At 34.7% G+C, this 15,922-nt stretch overlaps 1 protein-coding gene across 1 annotated transcript; it reads left to right on the top strand.

The window, feature by feature from the left end:
- Positions 1–14,322: 14,322 nt before the first annotated feature.
- LOC307109547 (olfactory receptor 52Z1P-like) lies at positions 14,323–15,294 on the top strand (the record flags this gene model as incomplete). The annotated part of the gene is made up of 1 exon (XM_079788359.1): positions 14,323–15,294. One exon carries the CDS (start codon positions 14,323–14,325, stop codon positions 15,292–15,294), a length of 972 nt encoding a protein of 323 aa, XP_079644485.1.
- Positions 15,295–15,922: the final 628 nt, after the last annotated feature.

A 15,922-nucleotide genomic window follows, 5' to 3' on the forward strand; every position in this document is an offset into this window, starting at 1 on the left:
GCATGGCAATTTAATTTTCAAACTGGCTATCAATTTCTTTTGTATAGAAAAGGTTTTAACTGTTAAAGTCCCCTAATAATTCCTAAAAGTTACTTAAAGTTTTAAGAAAATTCTTTCTTATCTTCACCTTCTGAGGCCTAATGCATTGGTTATCAATTACAATTTTATGATATTTGAAGGAAACCTCTCTTTATTTCCTTCCAAAATAATTTTTAGGCTATACAGTTTCATTTAAAAATTTTTGCCACATGAAACAATTTCTCTTAAGGTTATGGTGACCACTAGTATGGATTAGATTTAATATTTTAATAACAATCCTCAGTTTATCCTGGAATACCAGTGAAAGAGATTTCAAAATTTTCAAATTTCTCCTTTTTATTAAGCAAGAAATTTATTTTTAAGAGTATTCCCATTAGCTAATTTGCATATACAGAGGGATCATGGGAAGCCTTCAGTAACTTTCTTAAAAAACTTATTTAAATTGCTTACAAAGACATTGGTTTATTTAAAGGAAGAGGGTTGGCCTTTGTTATTTCAAGATGGCGGGCAGCAACCACGTGGCCAGAGAGGCAGGCAAGATGGCGGCTGCCTCTCAAGCCGCAAATGTTGCTCCTCCTCTAGCTTAATTAAGAATGCAGGCTACTATGAGTCAGGATTCAACTACTTATAAAAACATTGGCTTCTCATGTAACTGAATATATATGAGACCTTGATTATATTTTAAAAATCTAATTTATAGGGTAACTTAAGTAGGTATCTTTATTTAAAAGGAAAAGAAACTTATTCAGTAAACTTAATTGATACTTTATTGGTCTGATCCAAAAGCATAAACACTGTCCCACCTCCAGCCGATCCAAAAATGCAGGCTGCTTGAGGCTTTTTGTCTTTCTAGAAATTCTACTGCTGTTGAAAATGTTGGCTATATTTAAATATATTGTTTTTGCCCTTCTTACAGGCAAAAACTTTCATTATTTTATAAAGCTTTCCATGAAGAGAGAATAGACTTTTGAAATACATTTAAGGGCCTGTGAAATGTCTTAAAAGCTATACTCAAAATCTTGAAATACCTTGGAAAGATCAAACATATAATATATATATATATGTATATATATGATTTAAAGATTATATACTTAAATTATCTTAAAGAATATCAATTAAATTTAAACTGTATCACAGAATTCTCTTTTTAAAATCAGACCAAGAAGTAACATATTTTGAATTCCTAATTAAGAGAAAACATTTTATTTTCTCAAAAACACATTTTACTACACTCTAGGCATTTAGTTACCACAATTATGTAAGTTCTCCCAATTCAATCTGAACCTTAAACTTTCAGAGCCTGCAAGTCAAATATTTGCTGTTCTTAGATTAATAACACCTTTATAGCTTTAAGAATAAATTTCAAAATCTAATAGTTAACTTAAAACCATGTTTTTTCTGCCTAGGGAAACTGAGAATCAAACTTATAAGTATTAAAAAAATGACTACTGGTGGTAAGGTGATTTTAAATGAGCCACCTTTTCAGGAAAAAACCACTTGACCTTTCCTGGGAAGGTCGGCTAGCAAAAGGTGTAGCCATTGAAATGCAAATTAACATTCTTTAAAAGACGGCTGCTGGCGGGAACCAGCCTACCTGCATGCTAGGGGAAGGGCGTGTCCACCCCTCCCTCCATAAACAAAGGGTGTATCTTTAAAAACTTTTTCATTGCAGGAAAGAGACCTTAAACTTTCAGAGCTTTAAATCTTAGGTAGCAAATTAAATACTTAGCATGTCTCAAATCAATAATACTTTTACATTTTTAAGGATACATTTCAAATAAAATATAAGGCATATTCAATTAATAGATTAACTTATATCATCTAGACTTCATATTAGGCATACTCAGATCAACATTTCATTATTTTAAATTTCAATACATTTAGATCATTTGAACTTAAAAGTTTTAAATTTCCAGCCAATAGGCTTGGCACAGCTACTAAATTTTTTAAAGAATTTTTCCTAATGAGGAAGTCAAGAAACAAACCCATAGCTCTTCACATGTAAACTTGCTTTCTACTTCCTGGTGGTTACGTGCCTCTGGGCGGGAAATTTCAAAAGAGCCTTGGGAAGCCCGCCTATATCTCTTTCCCCGGTTCATCTCCGCCATTTTTAAGGCCAAAACAGTCTCGGGTTTTTATTCTGTACACAGCAAAAGGTCAAGTTCAGCTCAAAACTATGCGCACTCGTTTTTAAACTGGCCTTCTCCCTTTGCATGTGCACAGAAATCCCGGATGCATCCATGAATCTGTAAAAGCTTTAAGTCATTAGCTGGAAAATAAATAAAGATGGCGAAGATGAGGCGAAGAAGTGGCTTTCTTGGGGAGTGGCGTCCATATTGGATCACCACGTGTCTCCCTTCCCCCACATCCTACTTACTTTGGGGGAAGTTTCAGCAACAGATCTGGCCGAATTTCTTTTCATGCTTAAAAGACAGACAGATCTTAAATTTTTTCTTTCTTTTTTGCTTTCCAAAATAATAACTAACACCCAATTTGGCCAACATTTGAACTTCTCTACGAGTTCTTTTATAATTTTTAAACAAAGCATTGAGTAATCTCATTGCAGGAGAGCAGATAGCCTTGCCCTCTCTTGCCACCTTTGAATTTCTCCGCACTGGAGACGGCTTCAGTAGTGGAGTTTCATTTCTTATTACAGATTTTAAATTCCAAATACAAACTAAGATTTTAATTTGAACAAGAAACCACATTCTTTAAGCATACAAACCAAAATTCTATAATAAAGTTTACTTTATATTTATAACCTAATTCTTCCCCATTAGCCTGGTTGAAAAAGACTTTCCCACCCTACTTACAGATCGCGACTCTGCAGCTGGCCGTGGGTTTTTGAGTGCGGTGAATTTCCCTCACCTTTTTCCGGTGAATTTCCACACCTTTTCTCAGTGTATTTTTCCTCCTTCGCTCTAGGCGAAAAATATCATCTCCTCCAGAAGCTCCGCGTGGGCGCCAGATGTGGGAATCCCTTGTCACGTCCCGCGTGTTTCAGGGTTCCCGTTCAGGTCCGGTTTCTGGAGAAGGCCGCAATCAAAATGAAAAGAAGCTAGAAAAGAATCAATTTGGGTAAATGGGGGCCAGGCGGGAGCCCACCTCTAGGGGGAGGACTGCTCCCTGCTCTGGCCTTTGCCATCCCTTTTATTGGGGTTCTGAGATACACCCATATCCTTTAGGCAGGAAATTACAACAAAAGACAATCAGCAAAAATTTACATATGATTAACAGGTGAGAGTTTCTTTAACTACCAATGTCTCAACTAAACAATGAGTGACTAGCTCTGACCATTCAGAGCGATTAAGGTTGACCAAAGCATTCCGGATTCCCTTTTCATATTTCCAATGTCTCAATGTTCGGTTTCCGGCAACATATACTCTAAATTGAGAGCTTTACATTTTGTTATATGTTGTATGTAGTTGGAAGTGGATTTTTCTCTGAATCCTTTGCTTTTAAATCCCAAACAATGTCCCAAATAGATGAAACTGTGTGCTTATGACTGACTCTGAGTTCATGAAAAAAAGAAATCAGTTAATTGTCTATAGGGATAAAGAGAAGTAATCGGTTTAATCTTCCTATAATCTCTTAGATACATAAGTTGGAAAGTATTAACACTCAACAGATTAATGCATTAATTTTACACCAAGAAAGCAAGTATATCTTAATATTTTTTATATATAAATCTAACATATGTTTTTGAAACTTTTATTTAAAATAATCTGTTTATGTCTTTTTCTCCTTTCTGCATTTCATTCAATTAATTCATTTCTGTTTATTGACTCTGTCTCAAAAAGAAAAAAGATTGGCTTAATTTCCAGTACAGACTAAATTTCCTGAATAGACTAAAGTATCTTTGCCAGAAATAAAAATGGAAAATTATCCACAGGATAATAAATTAGGACTCCGGGGTTAGAACAGGGGGTTAATTAGAAGGAGAAGAGAGTAAATTTTCTGAAATCAATGAGGAGTTAGCCAAAGATACCAGAACTAAAATAGTGTCTAGCATGGGGATGAAAAATAACTGTACTCTAATTGCTAATTGGATGGGATTTATCCTCTTGCTACAGAACCAAAATAACTGTAATTAATTAGGCTAATGTGAATGTCAGATATTGTACTAAGTTCCCTAATGATGATGGATACCTGCATGGTCCAGATCAGCAGACTGAAACATGGCCAGTTTAATAAGATTTGTATGGATCAATTTTAGAATGAAAGTAGCAGTTAGCTATGGAAGCTGTAAAGTCATGTAGGTATCTCACAGATAATCTTTGGGCACATGTTGCTCAATAACCTGAAAAGTTCCCTTCAATGCCTTCTTACTATATAATGACCTCTCCTCAAAGCTGACTCAATCTTGGGGAGGCAGGGACAGCTGCAATAGCAGGATATATTTTCCACCTGCCAGGCATGATGGAAGTACCAACATGAACTTATGCTGAGTTAAAGAAATAGAGTTATATATCCAACACACCTGAGTGGTTGGTCTGAGAGTCATGTTTAATATGGTGAGTATGAGGGTTCATCTGAGAATTTTACACTATGAGTATCTGTACCTTAGATTATGGCAATTTATAAAACCAACATAGTTGGAAATAATGGCTGTGAAAAATAGGCATGAAGATATCTGGTGTATTCTCAGAAATCATAATTTAATTTAGAACTATGTAGTTTTACTATGATGATGAGATTCATGAAGTACTTCAGAATGTTAAAATTCATGACAAAATGGAAAGAGGTCAACCAAAGGAAGGAAGATGAGGAAAGAAAGCTGATGAAAGTAAATTTCCTATGATTACTAGGTTTTACACAGAAGGAAAGAGGTTTATAAAGCTTTTATTTTTAATTGTTTTCTAAAGGCTTCTATCATGGGCAGCTAACTGGTAAAATAACTACACTTCTTCCTAGGGAGGAAAGACCATTTCAGAGTCATCCACTCAGGTCCTGACAGTGAGAACAGGTAGACGTATCACAGGTGTTAAAAGCACCATCTGGCACTTTGCAGCCTTTTGAGAAACTAGGCAGAGACATTCTTCCATAGATTCCAGAAAGCCAACTTTATGAAATAAGAAACCTGTCACTCATGAATTAAGTCCTGACACTGTTGTCAAAGTAGTGGCCTGAAGAGCCGGTGAGAAACAGTAACCTTGTAGGAGTTGACCAGACTTCATTATGAGGCTTGTAAGGCTACAATCCAGCTTGAGTGGGAAACACTACTAAAGTAACACACTGAGTTTAGGGAAATACACATTCTCATCTTTTTGGTTTTGTTATAAGCAAACTGTCATGCACTGCTCCCTTAAACTAATAAGGAGAAAGCCAAAGTGTTGCAGAATTTACCAGATGACCAGAAAATACACAACGAGTACTCAGAGATTCAGGAAAAAAAAGAAACCTTTATTCAAAGCAGCGCTGCTGGCTCAGGGGATTTGAAGATCCAAAGCCTGAACACCTTATACAATGAGATTACTCTTTATATATATATTCCTATAATTCTTTGTTTCCTAACTTCCAGGCTTTAGTGGCAGGCCTTTGCAGTCCTACCTAAGTTACTTAGAATGGGGAGGTAAGATTACAGCTAAAGGCCTGGCCTGGGTGGTGCCAGTGACCTCTCCTCTGGCTAAGCTGTTAAATTCTTAGTTTGTGGCTCTTGTAAACTGGGGGTATTTAGGAAAACAGGTTATTGCCTAAGGAAGGGGCAGTGACTTAATGATAGGCTAACAATAACGTGCATTAGGATACTGGTTACTGGCACAGATTCAGATTGCTACCAGCCCCACCCCCAGGTTGTCCCCTATATTCTCCTTCAAAAGAATATAGGCTGGGATAAGGTGACAGTAGGATGCAGGAAATCAGCAAGTCTAGCCTCAGTTGGATTTACCCCCACATCAGAAAGCTAAGGGCTAGGATGGGAAAGATCAGTGATTCTTGGAAGTGAGGAAACAAGCTTATAGTAAAAATAATCTGCTCATAATAAATCCACCAGGAGATGCTTATGGTACACTATACTGACTAATTTTCCTAGGTCTATCAAAACTTTAGTGTTAAATAGACTCAGAATATTTTATACCTGAGGCCATGTGTTTGTTCCCTATGATATTTGTGACCACTATTTGAAAAGGGGAGAATCTGCTAGAGTAATGAATAGAGACCAAAATACATCCATTTTCTAGAATGACTCCATTGGAAATGGAAAACAAACAAATAAACAAACAAACAAACGAAACAAAAACAATCCAGTGAAGAACTCCTTTGCATTGGTAACTGGTGTCCTAAAGCTCTTCTATTAAAAGTGTGGTTTCTGGTCCTGTACCCTCAACACATCAGTAGCTTAAAGAAATGCAGAATCTCAAGCTCCAGTCCAGCCCTACTGAATCAGAATCTAGTTTTGAGATGTTGGTGGTGTTCTCTTTCTTTTTCAGAGTGTTGCTAATAAGCTTTTGTTGATTGTGTGCCAATTCATCAATCTGTATCATTATTCATGCATATTTCTGTGCTTAATATAATAATACAATACAAATTTAAGGAATATTAAAGTGTCAATTTACATGTAAACTTGGCAGATTGAAATGTTTTATTTCTGCTACTTTCTATAGTCCAATAAACTTGTAGTTGTTAACACAGATATACTATGAGAGGAAATGGTAGTGGTGTTTATTAAAACAAACTTTATAAAGATAGAAATCTCACATAGTATTCTCAAAAGACAAAACAAGATAGGTAAATATGAATTCCAGGTATTTGCAGGAGGAAATACTAATGAGAAGAAAAATGATCTGCACAGAACAGCCCTGGAAAAACTCAGTGTGGGACTGAGCATTGTAGAAAAGGTGAACATCAGTGTGAGATTTCCTAATGAAAGTATCCAGATACCCACTCCCTTTTCAGTCTTGCAAAAAAAATAATAATAAATGAGATAAATAGGATTCATATTTATGGAGTTAGGTACAAAGGATATAAGGACTAAAGTGTTATGTATATAAAAGAGAGGAATTATGTAAAATAATACATATTGAATGCTGAAGCTCATGGAAAACACTTTCCTATTTATCTCCTAAAATACTAATCATACTGATATTCCACAATTAAAGAGTTTTGGGATTATTTTCAGTAAAAACTATCTCAAAAGAAAAGATGAACAGATACTCACCTAATTGGAGAGGCTCCTTTCTCAGCAACCTACAAAGTGACTGACAAATAACAAATCCCATCAAGTTCATAGAAATCCCTACTAAATTCTTGGTCCTTCACCACAAAATAGGAAGGGACAGCAAAGGATTACCAGGGCTGTGATTAAATAAACCAATACAAAAATAACATATCCAAAATAAATTTTAAAAATTAACTGAGTGCAGAAGATTTTATTTAGACCAAAAAATAAAACTTAAAAATGAAGACAAGTCCATAAATAATACTCCTAATGAAATAATCATATTACATCCCTGATACAGGAACAGAATATTATTAATAAGAAGCAATTAGATAACACAAAGATTATTTGAAATTAAGCAATATGAGAGAAGAAATAAAAATTAATAGAAGTCTCAGGAGATAGATTTAAGAATGCAGAACACAATAATTAAATATTAAATATAGGAACTTGAAAATAAAGTATATAATGTCAATCCAAGAACACCAAAAACTCATTAATAGAAGTTCTAGAAAGATAGGAAAGATAAAAATATAAGAAAAATTGGTTAAAATTAAGAATTTGAAAATTATACAAGTTTCCCCAGAACAATAGACACAGTAAAAGTTGACAGTATCCACCAAGTATCCAGAAAAATATATATATAATTTCATAGTAAGTTAAGAGAATAAAAAGACAAGAATTTATGCACATTTCTGTGCTTAATTTAATACTACAATACAAATTTGGCAGAAAAATATTTGCAAAATACTTATCTGATAAAGAACTTTTATCCAAAATATACAAAGAGCTCTTAAAACTCAACTATAAGAAAATAAACAACTAAGTTTAAACGTGATCAAAAGATCTGGACACATCACCAAAGAGAATATACAAATGGGAATAATCATATGAAAATATGTTCAATATCATTTGTTAGTAGGAAACTAAAGCAGTCATGAAATATTACTACACACCCATTAGAATGGATAAAATTCAAAACACTGACAACATCAAATGCTGGGGAGGATGTAGAACAATAAGGACACTCATTCATTGTTAGTGGAAATGCAAAATAGTACGGACACTTTGGAGAAGAGTTTTACAGTTTATTACAAAACTAAACTTAGCCTTATCATGTGATCCAGCTGTTTCACTCCTAGATATTTTACCCAAATGAATTGAAAACTTATGTCCACACAAAGATATGCACATAAATGTTTATAGCAGCATTATGTATAATTGCAAAAATTTGAAGCAACTAAAATGAATGGATAAACAAATTGTGGTGTATTTATACAATATAATATTTTTTGATTATAGACTTAGCTATCAAGCTGTTAAAAGACATGGAAGAACCTTAAGTGCATATTGCTAAGTGAAAGGAGGCATTCTGAGGCGGCTACATATATTTACAAGATTTTAACTATGTAACATTTTTGAAAGGGAAAATCATAAAATAGTGTAAAGGTCAATTATTGTCAGGGGTTCGGGGAGAGGGAGGTAGAGGGATGAGTAGGTGGAGCACAGAGGATCCCTTTCTAGTCTTTTCTTATTTAGGTCCTATGGTGAGATAAAGGCTTTCATTAGACTTTCTATCACTTTTGGCTGATGTACTAGCATTCAGGAATCTCTCTTGCTTATAAAACAGCTATGGAAGGTCAGCTTAGAGAAACTTAAATATTAACACATATTTAAAGGAAAAATCGCAACCAGTTAATCATCCTCAATTTATAGAAAAGAAAGCCAAGGCCCATGAAATTCCTACCATTATTTTAGATACAGAATTATAATCCCTTATTCATTCTTTTGAAATCTGTAGAACTTTGAAATCTGTAGCTTTTGGCTGTACAATCTGTCCTAAAGCAATGACAAAACCTTACATAAACTGTTGTGAGGGTATTTGAATAATTAAGTATTTTATGTTAGTTGAAATGATATCAATATATTTGATTATGAGGGACTCATCAATACCCAATAATATTGTTACCTAATATCAAGAATATGACCATGGCCCTAGCTGGTTTGGTTCAGTGGATAGAGCGTCGGCCTGCGGACTGAAAGGTCCCAGGTTCGATTCCAGTCAAGGGCATGTACCTTGGTTGTGGGCACAGCTCCAACAGGGGTTGTGCAGGAAGCAGCTGATCAATGTTTCTCTCTCATCGATGTTTCTAACTCTCTATCCCTCTCCCTTCTTCTCTGTAAAAAATAAATAAAATATATTACAAAAAAGAGAATATGATATGTAACTTTTCTAAAATCTAGAAAATTACTTTCTTAAAAATGTGACCCAAGTATTTCAGATAATGGGCTAGAGACATCTCTATAAGAGAGACTGAATGTATTGAAGGTCTTAAGTAATAATTAATCTATCTGTATAGGATTTTACTGGAAATGGGCTTTAAACTAGTAATAATTTATAGCCCTCCAGTATTTAAAATATTATTTACCAAAACTTATTTATCAAAGGAGGAAAACATAACTATTTCTAGAAGAAAATATGTATCTGAAATCATTATCTACCAAACCCTTTTGATAAAAAAGCAAACAAACAAACAAAAATCTTCAGATATTAGATAACCAAGACTGCAGAGTCCCCAGATTGGAAAGTATCAGAATAAGTAGAGCCTACAGCCACAACCTGTGCCTCCCATTCTTTGTTCTGGTCACCATCAGAAAAATCAGATGTAGAGACCAATTTCTATTGTCACCTAATTTCTCACTCTTCTTCCTCAATCACTTTTCCTCTACTATACTTTGATTCCCTTAATTTGTTTTCCAAGGATAGGTGGGAAAATAAGTATTTTTCCTTTTTTATATCCAAAACCACTGGGAGAAGCTATTCAATAAAACATCTTTTTTAGTTTCAATATCTTTGGATACACAGCATTTGAAATGTAGGGGACATTTCGTGGATCTCTTTCCAGACATATTCACACTTGTGTAATAGCATACAGCTTCTCTCAGCCAGTAATTACAAACATGTCTAGGTAACGGACTTGCCGATTTGGCCATTTGTCTGATATTGCTCATCCAATCGAGGTCAGCTGATGGTCAGTCATTATATTTATAGGGAATCTATGCTAATATAGGTGAAAGTAGCTTTCAGGAAGTCTTTATTAAATACTAGCACATCAGGGTTATTTGGGAGGCTCCATTTGAAAGAAGTTAATGAGAAAGCATTCCTTTCTCCACAAATCTCATTTGCATGGAGTCAGTTTTATTTTATTTTATGTTTTACTAATCATTGCTCCTTTTAATTCACTCTATAGAAAACAGAAGAGTACAACAACATTAATCATTGAAGAGATAAAAATGTTGTACCAGATGATATATATAGTGTATATATATTACTTTATCTTTTTAAATCCCATTAGTATAGTGGAATTTGTATCTATCTCCTTTTTCCTCCAACTGTAACCCACATTAAAGCCTTTAATATGTGTTTCACAGGATGAAAGGGATCTTTACAGTAGCTGATAGCATTTCTGGACCCCTCTGATGCTAACTATGTGACCAAGCTCAGGAGCCTAAACATTTCAAAGTAAATAAGATGACAGAATGCAGTTTTAGGAGCCTTCTAAGACGCATACAATTCTTCCACATGTGGCACTGAAAGCTTATATTTACAAATGTCTCCATGTAGTGCAATAGCACGAGTCTCTGGCATGTAAAGGAAACTTGGTATTTAGTTGCATTTGATTATTTGAGTGTCTGAGAATGTTATCCAGAGGAGCAACTGAATAAATTATAGAGGATGAGAAAGCAAGGGTGCTTCTCCCTGAGGACTATGTACCAGAACCAGCTTGAGGCCATGTCTTTTCTAGGAGAAGAATAAAATGCATTCTCCGGGGGCTGAAGATGCTGCTCCTGAGAGATGCCTAAAAGAAGATATAAATAGAGAGTTCCAGATTCCTATTTGTGTTTTGAAAATCTTGCATTTAATTTTTTCTCCACTCATCTTTCAGGATCCTAGAAAATAAAGGTAAGTAAACTGAGTTATGCTTAGTGAAGACATATAGAAAAAGACACCAGGGGGAAAAAAAATCAGGAAACTGTAGAAGCTGCTCATTCTTTCTGGATCTGAATCATCTTGCAATTTCTTTAACCCTGACCTATGATGCATTGGACGTGATTTTAACTCTGAACTTGACGTGCAATTGTAGTATCTCTGTGCTCTTTTATTAAATGGGCCCTCTGCAAAAAGCACAAATACATGTATTTTTCATTTAGAATATGTTAATGTAATGGTCATTTTCTTTGACATGCAGATATGAATGTAGTGCTTGTATACATTGAACTTATATTCCAGTAGTTAAAAACAAGACTCAGTTATTTAACAAGTTTTGTAGTTAAAGATAAAGTATATATACAAGGTATCCCAAAAAATGTATACACTCCATAAATATAATTACAAAGGTAGTGTTTATTAAAAGTACATTTCATTTTCACTTAACAGCTATCAGCTGTTAAAGTGTATATATATTTTTGGGACATATATATACATATACATAAATATATGCATGAGTTTTTTCCCATAGAATTTACTGAATATTCATTATACATCAGGTGCTGGGCTAGAAAAAGCTGACACTCAGATATTTAACTCCCTTTTCTATATAACAAAGATGTTACATTGATGATAGGTCAATAATACTCTATTTTTAAGCCCAAGTGTCTATTATCAGTGTGTTAAACTTCCTGTACCTTATAAAAGTAAAATTATACTTTTGGGGTGAAAATTACCAATTGGTGTCATGTGATCAGTATGGGAAAACAAGCCATGGCTTTTATGGATATCCTAAACCAGTTTAGTATCTGTATAGTGGCTCATAAGCCTAAAGTCCAGAAAATGAAAATTTTAGTCTTAATGATGGTAATTTTGTTAGTGCCCTAATTGCATATGTTGTTGGTAATAGAACCATATTTGGTTTACGTAGTGAACATCCTAAAATACTAACTTCAGAGTTGATGCACATTTGTAATTGGTGCTTGTTTTTAGGTATTTTACAAATAAAAACTGAACCACAAATTAAGTAACTTTTAAATGGCCATGCAGCCAGAATATGACTTATCCAGTATTTAAATTAAATTCTATGTGGCCCTATAAGCACACTATTTGTATTACCACACAGTTCCCCAGGCATTTATTAAAGATTCAGTCAGAATATTCCATTAGTAATATTATAAAATAATGCTACAAGAAGCCCCAGACCTATAAGTTAGGTAACCACATGCGATAATGCTAAAAACTAACAAAACAAAACAGATCACTGGTATCCCAGATCACCAGTAGAGTTGGAAGAACACTTGCAAAATTTATTTTCCTCCCTCCCATCTACATTTCTGTATTTCTTTCTATTACTTAGACTCTTATATTCCCCATCTTTTCTAACTCTTTATTGTTGAAGGTATTACATATATCCCCTTCTTCCCCCATTGACCCCTTCTAGCCCATCACTATAAGCCCCACCTTCACAACTGCACTACACTCACATATATGGCTCTGTCATAGGTCTGTATAGGTGTACTCAAATTATCTTCTCTCTCACTCCCTGAGGCATCAAAAGCCCATTAAATTTTCAAACAATTAATCATAGCTGTATGTTAAATGGTTATACAATTAATTTATACAATTAAAGTAGATCCATATATTTATGCATATCAACATATTATTTTAAAAGAATTACACTGAAACTTATATAAAAGAATAATGGGATGACCATTTGAGTATTATATATTCTAACTTATAACAAAAAAAAATACAGAGGCCAAACTTTTCAATCATATAAAAAAAGGGATTATGATATTGAAGACCTAATAAAAGTAAAGGTAGTAAAACTATACTGTACAATGGTTAATGCTCTGGACTGCAGTAAAATCAAGAGATAAAGAGGCAGTCATTCTGAAGCCTATGTACAACCTGAGAAAATAAGATATTTAGCTAGCTTTTACTTGAGAATTGAGACTGGGGAAGGATGGGAGCCATTTGTCATCCATTTATTTTGTACCTATGTCTACACCTTGGTTTATATCTATGTCTATATATACAAAAACACACATAGTAGTATAGAGCTTATCCTAATGTTGTATCTCCTAGCCTGACTTTTCATCCAACATCTCTCTTACTTCTGTCTACATTCCTTGGGAACGTATACAAATAGTAATCAATAAATTACCTTCCCTTCCTTTTATTGAAGAACTATAGACTCCTGCTTTATAACGTGAAAGCATTAAGTTATTTGCTGCTGTGGTAATAAAATAAAAATAAAAAATATATTGGAAGTAAAAAATATATTGTCTGATTTTCAATCAGTGACCCAAGTGGATTAGAATGATTTTCCTTCACCACATGCTAAGCATATTCATTTAAGAACCCAACTCAATTTGGCATTAAACATAGTTTTTAAGGTTGGTCCTACAATTTTAAGGGATGTATTGATTGGCAGACATGGATCAATTAATTCACCTGTGTATCCTCAATGCCTAGCACAGGGCTTAGCATCAAATTAGTTTTTAATCAATGTTGAAAAGGGCATATGTTCCATATTTCTTAAAATCTATTTTGTCAACACCTATTCCTTTCCTCTTCCATAAGCAGTATAATTCAGTTTCACATTTGTCTGTTTACTCAGGGATGTGATCAATGAAAAATTCAATGACATGTTTATATGCAGTTTTATTTTTATAGCCAGTATTGAGTGGTCATTAAAATCAGAGCTTTCAAATTTACCCTGCCTGACTTTGAATCCAGTGGGACCAGCAAAAGGCTGAATGTCTAATGGATGTTTTCTTTTTTCATCGATAGAAATAATAATGAAATAATAACAGTATCCATGCCATGGATTACTGTAAAAGTATTTTAATAAGCTATCATGAAAATTTAATAAGTTAATATACATAAAGTACTATGACATATTAAGAAGTTATGAAACGTTAACTATTTTTTTTTTCAGGATATATTTAACTCTTCCATGGAAGGAGTCAGAGTACACTTTTAGGCTAGTTAATCCATCTCCTTATTCTTTCACAGAGAAGAATATATTGGGGGGAAAGACCATTTGATCAGATATCATTCAGCCTAAGGTGGTGCTCCTGAATCCTCAGTCAGCCCCGTGGTCTTTCAGTAAAGGTACTAGGTCTGGAGTATGCAGCCACAGATGGCGCCTTCCTTTTACAATCATACCGATCCCCAGGATATGTGGTATGTCCTGATTGGAATCCCAGGACTGAAAGATTCGCACACCTGGATCTCCATCCCTATCTGTTCTATGTACATTGTGGCTGTTGTAGGCAATATCTTTCTAATCTTCTTAATCATGACTGAGTGCAATCTCCGTGAGCCCATGTATCTCTTCCTTTCCATGCTGGCCTTAGCAGATGTCCTGCTCTCCACAGCAACAGCCCCCAAGATGCTGGCAATCTTCTGGTTCCATTCCATGGATATATCCTTTGGTAGCTGTGTATCTCAGATGTTCTTCATACATTTCATCTTTGTGGCAGAATCTGCTATTCTCCTGGCCATGGCATTTGACCGCTATGTGGCCATCTGTTACCCGCTGAGATATACCACAATCCTAACCTCCTCAGTCATTAGGAAGATTGGCATAGCAGCTGTGATCAGGAGCTTTATCATATGCTTTCCATTTATTTTCCTGGTATACCGACTTACATATTGTGGGAGAAACATCATTCCCCATTCCTACTGTGAGCACATGGGTATTGCTAGATTGGCATGTGACAACATCAATGTCAACATAATTTATGGTCTGACTGTGGCTCTACTCTCTACAGGACTGGATGTAGTTTTTATCCTTGTGTCCTACATAATGATCCTTCTCACAGTGTTTCAGATACCTTCTTGGGCTGCCAGATGTAAGGCTCTTAGTACATGTGGTTCCCACATTTGTGTCATACTTATGTTCTATGCTCCAGCATTCTTTTCATTTTTCGCCCATCGCTTTGGGGGTAAAATCATCCCTCACCACATCCACATTCTAATAGCCAACCTCTATGTAGTGGTGCCCCCTATGCTCAACCCCATTATTTATGGGGTGAAGACCAAACAGATTCAAGAGCGAGTAATTTTGCGTTTCTCCCCCATCAGCACATGTTGTTAAAATAAAGAATACATTAAAAAGTTAAGGATAGAATTATCATATGACCTGGCAATCCCTCTCCTGTGCATCTACCCTCAAAGTTTGAAAACTTTCATTCCCAAAAATATATGCACCACAATGTTCATTGCAGCATTATTCATGGTAGCCAAGACATGAAAAAACCAAAGTGTTCTATGGCAAGATGATTGGATAAAGAAGATCTGGTACATATATGCAATGGAGTACTACTCACCATAAAAAGAGGAAATACTGCCATTTTCTACCATATGGATGGATCTTAAGGATATAATGCTAAGTGAAATAACTCATACAGAACAAGTTAAAAACCATATGGTTTCACTCATATGTGGGATATAAAACTGAAAGCTAAAAATAAACAAACAAGAAAAACAAACAAAACTCATAGACACAGACAATAGTATGGTGGTTACCAGAGAAAAGGGGGGTTTGAGGAGTAGTAAAGGATAAAGAAGGTCAAATATATGGTGATGGGAGAAGATTTGACTTTGGGTGATGGGTAAACAATGCAACATACAGATGATGTATAACAGAATTATACACTTGAAACCTATACAAGGACATCTATAATAATGTCAACAACAAAAAATAAAGTAAAAAGCAAAAGCAA

The sequence above is a fragment of the Cnephaeus nilssonii genome (assembly GCF_951640355.1).
Source record: "Cnephaeus nilssonii genome assembly, chromosome: 13".
Lineage (NCBI taxonomy): Eukaryota > Metazoa > Chordata > Mammalia > Chiroptera > Vespertilionidae > Cnephaeus > Cnephaeus nilssonii.